The sequence below is a fragment of the Siniperca chuatsi genome, linkage group LG11 (genome assembly GCF_020085105.1).
Source record: "Siniperca chuatsi isolate FFG_IHB_CAS linkage group LG11, ASM2008510v1, whole genome shotgun sequence".
NCBI classification, from domain to species: Eukaryota; Metazoa; Chordata; class Actinopteri; order Centrarchiformes; family Sinipercidae; genus Siniperca; species Siniperca chuatsi.
In genome coordinates, this window is record NC_058052.1 from 14,445,413 (window position 1) to 14,458,954 (window position 13,542).

The 13,542-nt window shown below is 42.1% G+C and overlaps 1 protein-coding gene and 1 non-coding gene across 2 annotated transcripts; both read right to left on the reverse strand.

The window, feature by feature from the left end:
- Positions 1–390: 390 nt before the first annotated feature.
- Positions 391–11,308, reverse strand: pprc1 (PPARG related coactivator 1). Its single transcript, XM_044213143.1, has 14 exons — positions 11,132–11,308; positions 8,776–8,871; positions 8,498–8,647; positions 8,197–8,277; positions 6,014–8,102; positions 5,353–5,406; positions 4,248–4,308; positions 3,916–3,983; positions 2,884–3,610; positions 2,569–2,772; positions 2,371–2,446; positions 2,159–2,280; positions 1,663–1,814; positions 391–862 (listed from the first exon to the last, which is right to left on the reverse strand). The coding sequence occupies exons 1-14, from the start codon at positions 11,273–11,275 to the stop codon at positions 762–764; spliced, it is 4,125 nt and encodes a 1,374-aa protein (XP_044069078.1). The 5' UTR covers positions 11,276–11,308; the 3' UTR covers positions 391–761.
- LOC122884982 lies at positions 1,905–2,044 on the reverse strand. The gene has a single exon (XR_006380032.1). It is a non-coding gene; the product is annotated as a small nucleolar RNA SNORA50 (small nucleolar RNA).
- Positions 11,309–13,542: the final 2,234 nt, after the last annotated feature.

Sequence of the window (13,542 nt, forward strand, 5' to 3'; positions counted from 1 at the left end):
AGGTGTAATTAATTACAAGTGCATTCCATTTAGGTGAGCTAGTTCCAGGGCCATGGTCTTTTGCATGCTGGCATGGCTTACTGGGACACTTAAACTCAGCCATCTTTAACAAAATTAGTTTCTCCTGTGCTTTTCCTCCTTTGAGTGTCAAAAAAATCTGCCATGACAAATGTGTATACCAGGACCCTGAAACCAAAGCAGCAAAATTGAATTGGGCCATTACTTATATTATTCACACCTATGCTTTTCTTGGGACACGCAAGAATGCCTTATGTGAAAAAGGCCTATTACCTCTCGACAAATAACTTCCCTTCATGTTTTTAAAGATGCAACTAAACAATGATAAAAGCAATGCACACAGTTGAGTTGGAATGAAAAACAAACAATGCATTTAAGGTTCTCTTTTTTTTTTTATTTAGGTTTGTAGTACATTCAAATGTATTACAGCATCTCCCAGTAATTAAGGAGTTTCATTCACCTTCCCCCTTTTAAAATTGATTCTCTCCATACAATTCAAAATTTATTTTTTACATTTAAATAAATTTTAAAAAATTATTTCATTTCATTTTTTTTTCTTTTACTACTTTCATTACAAATCTTCACTTCAATAGAAGGTGTTAGCTTGCAGAAACAAAATAAAACAAACAAAAAAAGTATGCAAAACTAATTCAACAACTAAAATGTAAAGACAATGTTGCAGGTGAGGAGCCAACCGTTGGCTCTGAGGTAAGTGTCAGCTGCTTCCTGCTTCAGGCCTCCTGTTACCTCTTCAGATTCTGCTGGGCCTGTTTCAGTAAAGTGTCGAAGTCTAGTGCATGAAATTTGCCTTTCGCAGGCACTGGATCGTACTCTCTACTCGAATCTGAAAAGAGAAGGACACACAAAGTCAGCATTGCATTAAAAAAGAGGGACAAAGACAGTGGAACATACTGCATTTGGGTTGGACAATTTCAAAAGACTAATGTGATTCTTGAAACAACAGCTGGAGCCAGGATTTTATAAATGATTAAGTCACGATTCCAAATGCCCTCTGCAAAACCCATCCCAAATTTTTTGTACATTTTATCCTTCTATATGATTTAAATTCTGTTTCAAAACCTTCTCCACTTTCATACAAATGTTATTTTTTTTGCAAGTCCAAAAAAGTAAAATTTGAATATGTCGAGTCAAAAAACATCAGAACAAACATTTTAAAAACACATCATCTGTAATTTAATGTTTCATTAAAACAGGGCAGGTCTATAAAACCTCCACATTCATAAAATCAATACAGAGGACATGGTAGCTACAGCAAGCCATGAAAGACTTGGTGGCGACTGTGTGTAAGCCACATAATAGTTAATTGCTCAACATCCTATATCTTAATGTATACTTTTGATAATTTCGTGTTAAAAAAGACAATTTTTAAACAGCACATTAAAGGCTGGTATGCTACACCCCCCCCCAAATAGCTGCCATGCGGTTTGCCAAGTTTCTGAGTTATTGGCTGTAGTTCACAAAGTACTATGGCTCTCTGTTGCATTTAGCTTGAGGTGAGAACCCGGTATCAGGATGAACTGCAGCCAATATCTTCTGCAAACCACATCAGTACTATTTGGATGCATAAGCAGCACTCTGGTTAAGAGCTACAGGAACCTTTGTTGTGTGTCGATTTATGTGTACCTAGGTCAGAATAGCTGGTCTTGCAGAACTGTCTCCTTCCACCAAAACAGAGATCAAATGGCAGCTCATCAGGCTTGCGAAGCTTGCTTCCATTCTCTATGGCCGTGAAAGCATCCTTGGTGTCGTAATAAGTCACAAACCCATAGTTGTCCCTGAGACAGATAACCAAAACATAGCCTGTATTAATTCTCAGTTTGTCAGAGGTCTAGTGAAGGTCATAACAGGTCTTTGACATAGTTTTGAACTGTGACTTGTTTTTAAAAGAGCCACCTGGGGGTGTTGCCAGGAGGCCCCAGTTATGAACAAGCCTGAACTTACTTTAGCACTGTAGCTTGGCCTAAGAGGTCACAGACAAGACCAACAAGGTTCAAAGACAGCGCAATTTGCTCATATTATAGCCTTATTAAAATTTCAACAGTAAAGTAATCCCTTATCACAAAAGCCAACAATGAAGAGAATTGTATGCATATATAATACTAGCTGTTTATGTACTTACCCATGGTCTCTAAAGTGCAGGGTGCAGTCTTCAATCTCGCCAAATAAAGAGAAGCGCTCTTTAAGTTCTTTTTGTGTCATCGTTCCCTGAATTCGACCAACGTAAACAACACGGCGCTCCTCCTGAGAGAAGAAAGTAGTCAGATGATTCAGTTACAATATTTGACCTATTTTGCTTCGAGACCTGTGTCCTCAAGAGTAAAATTAACTTACGATGGCCTTCTCCTTGCATTTCTTGACCTCTTCCACACGTGTTCCTCTGTGACCATAGCCAGGCCTACTTGAGGGACTGACGAAGACAAGATGAAGCCTTTAGTTATTTTTTTTTAACTGCTTGTCAAAGTATGGGTTATGCACACGTAGAACAGCTATAAAATCCATGTAATGACTAGCACGATTCATATACCGTACCTGTACAATCTACTGCTTCTACTCCACTGTGCTCGTCTCTGAGGGGATCGAGACCGCGACCTGGAACGACTCCAAGAGCCAGAACGAGAGGAGGAATAAGAGTACCTTCTCCTTCTGGGAGGGGAGCGGGACACAGAGGGAGAGGACCGAGAGGAGGACCGGGATGAGGAGCTGGAACTACTCCCAGAGTGACAGGGACGATACCTAGTGAGGAAATGGGAAGGAATGCCAGTGATGAACAAGCAAAATCATAACCCCCAGAAATGGTCATCAAGATGCTGCATGAACTTAAGATATCTCGACTGAGGACCTAACCTTTTCTTAGATGGAGAGCGTGATCTAGACCGAGATCTAGAGGAATGGGAGTCTGACTCTGAACCGCTGGACATAGGGCTGGGAGAACGATGGGATCTTCTTTTTCTAGACCGGCCTCCAGTCCTCTCTTTGGGACTAGATCTGGGGCTGGGTGCGCGAGAAGCGGCATGTCGACGGTAGGACCTTCCAAAAGGCCCTCTCCTGGGGCTTCCTTCTTTAACAGTGGCAACAGTCTCCTGCCGAGCAGGCGAAGCATCAGGAGTCTCCAGAACAGAGCTTATCTGCATCCCATCAGTCCTGTGATCCAAGGGCTCTGTCAGTGGAAATTCTTGTGTTTTGGTTGTAACCGCAGTGCTCGTAGTAGACTGGGCAGACGATGCCGGGGCAGCTGGGGGTTTTTGTGTAGTGGTAGCAGCGGGTTGCTTGATGGGTTTAATAGTGATAAAAGACTGCTGTTTGACATTCCAGCGTTTGCCTGACTCTCCAGTAGAAGTGTCTTTGTTGGGGAGGCAATAGTCATGGTCCATGCATGCAACGTCGGGGGCTACAGTGGCAGCAGCAGCGGGTTTGCTGCGGGACCTGACTGAGGGCAGAGGCCGGGCTTCTATCTGGATAGCCTTGCAAGGACTCGACTTGGAGGCCTCAGTGGCCTTGCTCTTCCCCAGCAGGGCCACAGCAGCCAGGGGTTTCCACATCTGGTGGGGAGGAGTGGCTGGAGGAGTCAGAGCTGAAGCAGAGGGAAAGAAAGTGCACTACAATTACAGCCAACATTCAAGAGCAGCTGGCCATCTGTGTTGCAAGGTAGCAAATCTCTGATCATGATGTACAATTTTAGAAAACCATATCTAATGACTGCTGTTTTAATGCTGGAAGCACTGAGAGCACATCAGCCATACAAGGACTGAATAACATGGAAACTCTTCTAACTTGCACCTTTATAAAAAAGATTTAAAAAAAAGTCAATTTCTTTGTTATTTTAAAGATTTAACTTAATCGACTCATCTTGAAGCCAAAGTCAAAATGCTGAATTACCTGCTGTACTTGAGAGGTCATTAGCTCTCACACGCTCCACAACTGTTTTCTCTGGAGCCAACTCAACACTGCAAAGGGAGCACAAGAGCCCGTTAGTATATCACTGGTATACAGTGTAGCTGCCACCCCAGTTTGTTTTTGGATTAGAGCACAGCCAAGTCCAGACAGAAAAAACATTAAACCAGGTCGCACAAATTCAGCCCTGAGAAGGCCATCACTGTGGCCAGACAAAAGCAGGGTTTGCGGTAGGTCTTGGCAAACGGTGTGTGTCACCGAGAAACCACGACTCCATCACTCACACAGAGCAGCTTGAGGGCTGTAGGGTAACTCACCTAGAGTTTCCTACAGCTGCTGCTCTACCAGAGACCTCCGGCACACATTGCTCCTCTTTGGCTGAAGAAAGAAGGAACAAGTAAATAAGTGCATCAGCACAGGGAATAACAAAATTAACAGAGAAACACACGCCCCCAAAACCAAATAAAAAATTGTGTAGATAAATACATCTGCTTGACCGACATAGGATGAAATGTACAGCCTGCGGCATGTCAGGTGTAAATGCAGTGTGTTTTGCACTTGTAATATTAGTGCAGAGTGCATTTTACATGAGAATTGCCCAAATGGTCAACAGCTACATTAGCCATAGTACACAGTATGGTGGTTCAACAAGTCCAATGACATGAGTAAGGACACGTACAGCGTCCAGCCACTTGTTAGGGCTGGGGCTTGTACATCCGCCCAAACAAAGACAGCAGGGCGAGAGTTAAATGGATTTGCGGACAGGGCAGAATTCCAGCAGCTGAGCAGACAAGAGCACAAAGCAGCTTCTCTGCCCCCCGCAGCACCCATCTCTTAAAGGGGAATGTTTCAGTAGAACAAAATAAACCCTGCCATTTTGAACAGTCATAAGTTGCCCACAATCTTTGAATGTTAAACACACTTCTCTAGGAGGATCAGATGGGCTTCAAGTTCATATGAACCACCTGATAACATCTTTGTTCCACATGTCACTTTTGTTGGACTATTAACGCAGAGGTTGCCCTCGTACAGTATATGCTCTGTGTCAAAAATATAAGGGTACGGTCATTTAACTACACTGATGACCCACTCCTGAGCATATGCATAACAGCACTGTATTTGTTGTGAGCTCTTTAAGTCCTTCTGCCCACTAAACCACTACTGATAACCACGATAGTGTTGCAATGTTGTATGCCACTTCCTGCAATTACAAAACCAGGAAAACTGATACTGTTGACTACATTTTGCTTGGTACTAAACTATGTGACCCACTGAGCTACTGGCCAGTACTACCTCCCTTATGCCAGAAATCAAGTATGACAAAAAAATACTTTGGAGCGTGTAACATTGTCAAACACGGAATGGACAGGGCACTTCTTTCAGACAGAATGGATACAGGAAAAATCTGCCATTATTGATTACCTTGGGTTTCCTCAAACTGCTCCAGCAAGCTGGTCAGATCAGTAGCTTCAATACCTACCAAAAAATAAAAAATAAATCATATTATATATTGGATTATAACACCAAACAGAACTGTACTATTTAACCATTATTTATACACAGTATGATGTCTGTGCATACACACTCAAACAAATGCTCTGGTTAGTTACTGAAATAGAGCAAGATCGCAGTCATAAACAAGACAGGACAGACAATAAATAGGATGCAGGCTCAATTAATGGGGTGACGAGATAGGTGTAAGATGATTATAGAGAATGTTTTATAGAGGGGCACAAGGTTTGGATTTTTACAGTGACACTGCATATAACTGCACTAACAGAAGACACAATTTCTGATATGGGGTTCCTGCACATCAGCCAAGCACTGGAGGCTTAAGTTACAGAGCAGCAGAGATGAGACACTGACAAGGCAATTTTCCAACAAGGGCTTTGTAGATAAATAACAGCTGCTTGTATGTTACTTAATCAATTGCTTAAATGTGTCCCCCCCGCCCCCCCAAGAAAACATAATGCCTTCAGTCAAAAAAGGAAAGGTACGGAAATGAAATAGTCATTACTTTCAGCCTTTCATGAACAAAAATAAAATTTTACCAAGCAAAATATGCAATCAACCTTAAGCTCACCTATCTCACTGGTGAAGGCCTCAATCAGCTCCTGTGTGGGGCTCTTTGCCCTTTGGGGTTTCACTGCTGTAGTGGGTTTCTCTTTAGTTTCAAGCACAAAAGGTTCTGCCTTTAGACTCTTGGAGTCTAATGGATGAGTAGCCGGAGAAGAACACAGCTGGGTACCATTGGCTGTGGGTTTGGAGGACATGCTATCAGATGTGATGGGGTTACTTAATGAGGTAGGAGCAGTGACCTCAGGCATCTTATGAATACCAATAGTGATCTTCTGGGGGGCACTGGGAGCAGACATAGTAGCAGCGGTGGGTTTGATCACCTCTGTAGTGGTTTTAGGACAGGTTTTAGTGAGCTCTACAGACTTAGGAGATACAGGCTGAGATTGGGGACTTTCATCGACTCCACCCTTTCCTACTGAAAGCACAGGAGAACATTTCCCATCTGCCGTAGACATGAACGGAGTGGCAGGTTTAAAAGAAGACCCAGAGCTCTGAGGCACACAAGGTACTGCAGGTTGAGCAGTGTTGTGTCGATGTGTGGGCAAATTCTTTACTGCATTAGTGGCAGGAGCTGAAGGCTTTTGGGGTAGAGAAGGTTTGGAAGGTTCGGGTGTTTGCTGGGGTTTAGGAACAGGAGTAGCAGCTGAAACCATGCTGGATGAGGCAACCATGTAGGCTGGTGGCACCAACAGTGCCTCAGGGGTGGGTGGTGCACAGGGCCCCCTTGGCTGCCAGGCAGGTCTGACCTCCTCTTCCTTCTTTGCTGCCTGGGGGTTGGGGCGTCGAGGATGACTGGGGGTGGGGTCAGGCAGGCAGGGAATAAGAGGAAGCTCTTTGGGAAGCTCTGGAAGGCTGGGCCACTTGGTGCTGTTGTTGTCTTGTTTTTCCACCGGAGCTGGCTTTTTCTGCTGTCTGAGCCGCCGGTACTCAGCTAGACTCAGCGATTTGGGTTTTGGCTCTGAGATCGCAGGGGCCTCAGGAAGGATGGCCTTACTAACAGGTGGTGTCATGGAACTAGGAGCAGCTGCAGGGGTCTCTGAAGACACCGAAGGCAGGACAGTAGAGGGAGCTGCTGATGAGCCTTCAAGCTTCTCAGGGGCATGCTGTTCGGGTGTTTCATCTGGCTGTTGGGAGCTCACTGCTGTGGGTGAACAGCTGGGCTGACTCTTCTCAGGGCTAGCATTTAACAGAGCCGTTTCCTGTCTGAGTGACACAGATGTGGCAACTTGCACATTAATTTCAGGTAATAGTGTTGTAGTGGTGATTTCTTTTTGTGTTTCAGTTTGGCATGGATTAGGTTTCTTAGGTTTTACAGAGGAAGAAGCTGAAGTTGAGGCAAGAAGAACCTTTGGGACTTTGTGTTTCTTCTCTCCTTTGACTGACCTTTTTTCAGGCTTTTTGGGCGATTCCTGTGCTGTATTTCTTACCGTGCCACTCCTAAGGACCCTTCCCTCCACAGGTTCAGGTTGGCACTGTTCCTTGCATTTCTTTTTCTTTTTTCTCCGGGAGGGACTTTTCTCTTTAATCTCTTCTTTCTGTCTCTTAACGATCATCTCATCTTTCACATCTGAACATAGGCCTGGTGTCACAGGGGGTGCAACTTTCACAGGAGCCTTGCTGACGGTTACATTATCATCATCATCAACGACTATATGCTCCGAACTGTCAGAGGCCACTTCTTCTCCTTCATCTGAAACTTTCTGCACATTTTCTGAAGACTGCTCTGTAAGTGGCACAGAGACTGGGAGATCCATGTCTGGGATAGCCAGGATGGGTTCTCCATTTTCCCCCTGGTCCACAACCTCAAATAAGATGCCTCCTTCAGGCAACATCTGTTCCCCCTCGTCATTCTCCACACAAATGGCCATACAGTACGGGTGCATATGCCTGACCAGGTCTCCCAGGCTAAATGAAACACCATCTTCACCCTCCTGCTCAAAGGTGACAGGAAGCGGGAGGGCCAGACCTTCCCAGTCTAGCAGGTCATTATCTGGAGAGGAATCATGCCTCACTGGGCTCAGAGTGAGGGAGCCATCTTCCTCTTCCTCCCCATCACTCCTCTGGAGAGAGTCTGCCAGTATCCTGGGGAGGCTCTGGGTACAGTCAGGGAGACAAATATCCAGATAAATTCTGAGATCTGTCTGTTGTATAAGTTTATATACATTGCTTATGAGTGGGAAAAGCTACCTTTCCAGTTGATAAGGGTCTTGTGCTACACAGTGCGTCTTTTTCTGGAGGGGAACGGGACAGACACAGCAATCTCCTGAGCTAGAGAGTGAAAGATAAAATAAATTTTAAAAAAAGCATAATGACATTAACACTTTTTTTTTTTTTAAACATTTGTAGACTTTATGGGTAAGAAGTAAGTTTAGAAGCACAGAGGTCAGCAGGTTGTCCTTCCACCCCCAAGCTCAAAAGCCAGATGGAGGATGTCAAGAGCAGGAATCTGCGACACTTTGAGAGTTATGTACGACTGCTGGGCACTAACCGGAGAATGTTCCCTGCCCTTCTGACCCGACAGCAGGTCTGAGTCGGGAAGTGTGTCAAACGGGGACAGGTTATCATCATCCACATTGTCAAGGATCTCCGTCAGAGCTGTTAGCAGTGTGGCGTCGCTCTCTTCATCTAGGCCTTTAGTCTAAATAAGAACATGGAAATTAGGTCAAAGCATATACAGTATAAACAAACAACTGTACAATGCTTACACATCATAGATCTCTTACGTTACTCTAATACTTATGTTCAACCATGTGAAATTTGTCTTGCCTCTATTGTTGGTGTGTCCTCAAAGATAGAAAGAATGGAGGGATCCAAGCAGCTTTGAAGGGCCTCCAGAGTTTCTCCAGAGCTCAGCACAGCAGTCTGTAGAGGGAAAGACATTTCTTTGGCAAAAACACAACTGACAAAACTGAAAACACGATTCAGGCAAAAACTATCTGCAAGTGGCTATGCACACGTACATAATCGTGGCTAACATTTAATTACCTCAGTACAAAGTGGATGAAGACAAACAGTTCTTACTAAAAACAAATGTTTACACCCCCAGTACACCCAAAAACTAATAAAACCACTTCTGTCAGTATTTTTAACATTTTAAACAGCTCCCTTAATTCTATATTAAGCAATATTTAGAAGCTTGGCAGCAACCTTATTTTGTTAAAAACTGTAATGTCTCTATGCTTTTAGATGTGAGGGTAATTTAGAGTCTGGGACTTCAGTCAAAAGATAGACATCCTTGTAGTATCATATATAGACCACTGGGGTGCATTCCATTACAGCTGGACTTGTCTGCTTTTGTGTTATTTCCTCTCTTTAAAAAGCAAGTCCAACTGGCTTTGACTTAATACTTCTAGATGTTTTACCACCCCTGTTACAAAAAACAGCATTTTACAATGTGTATCTGTTTAAAACCAACCAAATAATTTAAACAGAAAATGTTACTTTAAAAAAAAATTAAGTCTACTCTGTAAAAGTTGGACAGTGAAATAGGTCAACCTAGCTTATTTATTTGGAGCTGGGAGTGAGCCTAGGCTCAAGTCAGGCATATGAAAATCAGAAAAGGAAACCCCAGAGGGCAAGGGAGGGTACATGTTTTTAGTTTTAGCTTGAAGAAGAAGAGGTAAACAAAATATCAGAGGCATTTTCCTATAATCTGAAATATACAAGGACATTGGAGCAAGTACCTATTGGACATGTAGGACTCCAATTCATGATAAGTTAAATACCTTAACAAGTAATCTGTCCAAAGAAGACAAACTCCAGTGAACATTGGTAAGTCTGAAATACTTACATTTTAAATACAAGTGAATCTAAAATTTTATAAATATTTGAAATGTGCAATACGATGTAGGCTCACTTGGTGTAACTCTTCAGATTTGAATCATATGCATAACTACACTAAGTCCAGCACAAAGGTCCCCCTTTATGAGCCAACATAACTGATAATATAATGCACTTTCATCTGAAAAAGTACTAGTATCTTACAGTGAACCACGTGTTTCTGTCTACACATGCACACACAGTGCGCAGACATGTTTGATCCTAGCCTCACCCCGTCCAAAGGGGTGGCCACACGTGTTGCACTACAACAAAACCGAGTAGGGCCCTCATCTCTGCTCCTGTCTGATATTTTAACAGTTACCAACCGACAAGCAACATTTAAACACCAAACATTAAAAACCTACGGGTAGTTATTTATAAAAGGCTACGGAAGGGTGTGTGTGTGTGGAGCTTAAATTGATTGTACCTGCTGCGCATGTGTGAAGGAACCCAACATGTGATCACCACGACTAAACCACATGTGGATATACACACACGAGTTTTGAATGAAAATCCGGTATACTGCTGCAGCGTCAAAGTGAATAAATCACAGGTGTGATTGACTAAACTGATTGCAATCATTGTCTAAACACAAAAGAGCTTCATCGTTGTGTGCATCATCATTGACGACACATTACTGCAATGTGCTGGCATGGAGCCTACAGACTACACCATGGCAAAATTAACGTATGGCACCTTAACCACTGTTGCATACAGCCACACTGCAATGATGACAAAGCTAGCTGACCAGCATCCTGCAGTTTGTCACCACGTGTGTATGAATCAGTTGATGAACAGTACACAGAGTACTTTGGCACATAAAACCACGACGGAGCTTAAATGCGTATTACTGATATTTATTATACAACTGGTGAACATGCCAGGTCAACTACCAATATAAATACACAACTGTCACGTCACTTGTTTAAACGACTGTTTATATTCTAAGCGAGGAAACCTGCGCCGTTCACTGTCCGGCCAGCCAAGCTACACTGACTCACCAGCTAGCATTGACATACAGCTAAAAAAACAATAAAATACCAGCCCATTTATAATGAAGCATTATCTATTATTCAATATATATTCAACCAAAGAGTTATCTAGCTTTAATCACCACATGACAATGAGTACTCTTTGAATAAGTTTTACCAGTGATACTATGGTTGCATCCACGTGTCACTTTTCCATGCGCAGTGTACAGCTCGCACACACAACACACTCTGCCCTGCTTCTAGAAACATGCACAAAACTAGTAACAGTGGAAGTACATGCTAGCAAACAAAGTATAGAACATGTTCTTTACCTCGTCTAGTGTATCCATAGAGAAAAAATCCATATTGCACGCTGTTAAAGTCTCCTCGCCTGCTCCCCACCGCGCCGCCATCTTGCAAGTATACTCCCTACCCCGACCGACTCGTTTCGGAATGAAAAGTAATGAATCGCGCATTGGAGGAACAAGCAAGCCGGCACGAGACACGTGGTCCAGCATTCCCGGCAAAATGACGCCGGGGGTCAGGGGTTACGTAACCACGTTTCTCTGTAGTTCTATTTAATTCATCCACAAGTTCTATACTGCCTTGTGGTGGCTGGCTGTTTTCTCTCTGCTGCTAAATGAAGAGGGCAAAAATGCACTCCAGGCACAATACCCAACACATAACTTTTGCAGTTGTTTGTTAGCATAGATTATCTAAGCTTTGTTATTACCTTATCCATACTGGCCACAAATGCAGAAACAACGGGACACAAAGTAGCCAGTGAATACATGCAGGTAGGTTAGTTACAGTAGAAACATGACTAGATAAAAACATAAAGGAAAAAATATCGGCTATTTGCTTCAGCTTTTTCCAGTCATGTGAATTAGAGCTGAATCAAACGAGTAATTAATTAATTAATTAGGACATTTATCAAAAAAAAAGCCAAATATTTGCTGGTTACTGCTTCTCCGATGTGATCTTTTGCTTTTCTCTGTTTTATATTTTTTATAAATGGAGTATTTGGGGGGGGTTGGACGGTTGGTTGGACAAAACAAGACATTTGTCATCCTGGACTCGTGGAACTTGTGATGGGCATTAACTAAACAAATCGATTAATTACTTGATTATGAAAATAAGTGTTAACTTGCAGCCCTAATGTGAATTCCAGTCATGCAACCTACACCATGCAAAATAAAATCACAGGATAGAAAACCTGTAAAACACAAAAACCTATGACATTTGAGGGTTTTTTTGGTCAATTTCATTAAAAACTAAAACTATTATGCATTGTGTAAACATGACTTTCTAGTTGTTGTTATCGTTTTGTTTTAGTACACATACTAGTAAGTAACTTGTGTAAATTATACACGGATAAGTTGTTTTAGAGGGGAAATTGCTCTAATGACATGCTATGAGTTGCACTACACATGTCTTCAGTTTAATGAAAATTCCGGATCAGAGACTTGTAGCTTCAGTTTAGGAGCAAAGAAAACTCAAACTGGACGGGAATACACATCATTTTACATTTACAAATATTCATGGTTTGATGTGTTCAAGTTTACGTATTTATTAATAGTTAAAGACTTCTCAAAATTATGTCAGAAAGTAAGTATGTCTCTTAGAAAACCCCCCCAAAAATGCAAGGAACATAAAACCAATACTGTAACACGCAGGACTCTCAAAGGTTTCTAACATTAAGATCAAAGGCTCAGAGCAAAAATAAAAAGTTTGGAGTATGTTGTAATTGGCAGTTCCTATACTGTAGTTCCTTGGTTCTTTTCCATCTGTCTGGCATTTCTGCTCCCACAGTTTGAGTCTAATTGCTTGTACTTTCAATGACCGTGGAAACAAGGAAGTAAGTTAGGGCTCTTCAGGACTGAAGGACTCTTATGTTGTTCTTTGCATGAGAAAAACATCGTCCCCTTTAGACTGAGGCGTATTTTGTGCCACAGTTAAAGGACACATCTCTTCTGACAAGAAATTTGTTAACATTATATATTTTTGCTCACACAATGATAGTCATGGAATTTCAAACATGTTCTCACTGTTTTTGTTTCAGATTGTGTTCTGCTGTCTGTATATCCTTCCTTATGTTGTGTTATAATTATATGATGGGTAAATTTGATGGGACAGTTGCATTAAAAAGTGCATATAGGCTACAGGAAATCACACATTAGGTGCAAATTGTTTATCTTGTATACTTAAAGTTCCAGGTTATATTAAAACAAGACTATGTAACTTTTGAAGAAATTACACATGCATCCTCTTGCAAATGTAAAGTGGAATTAAAAAGAAGTAAAAGGCACCTTTGTGCAGTTTAATACACTAGGGGTTTTCATGCTACAGCCTCACATGGTATGACCAGTAGCTTATAGTGCCCAGTGTTAGCTAATGCTAGCAAACTTTAGGTACTAGATACTGACTTACTGAGTCAGTCTGCTGACTTTATGACTCCTTTTTTAGCACTTACCATTATCCTGTAATTGCCACTTGTTGCCTCAGTGGCCGCTGTTTAGCTAAAGTTATATAGGCTCTCTTTAATATTCTACCTGTGGAAACACACTTTTATTTTGAACTATGTTGACTTAAAATCTCTTTTCTTGGCGCACATCTTGCCTTCAAAATGAATATGACATTCTCTGTTTTCCAGGAGTCAGTGGACAGCTGGAGAAAGATCAAAGAGGCCATTCACATCCATCACAACAGACCATTTCTGAATAGAGACAAAGCTATGAAAGAA

Excerpts from the sequence above, each read along its gene's own strand:
- pprc1 (XM_044213143.1), bottom strand. The coding sequence starts at position 11,275 with ATGCGCGATTCATTACTTTTCATTCCGAAACGAGTCGGTCGGGGTAGG. Across the intron at positions 4,309-5,352 it reads GCAGTTTGAGGAAACCCAAG|CCAAAGAGGAGCAATGTGTG; the intron begins GTAATCAATAAT and ends TTCTTTCTTCAG. Across the intron at positions 2,281-2,370 it reads AATGCAAGGAGAAGGCCATC|GAGGAGCGCCGTGTTGTTTA; the intron begins GTAAGTTAATTT and ends TTCTTCTCTCAG.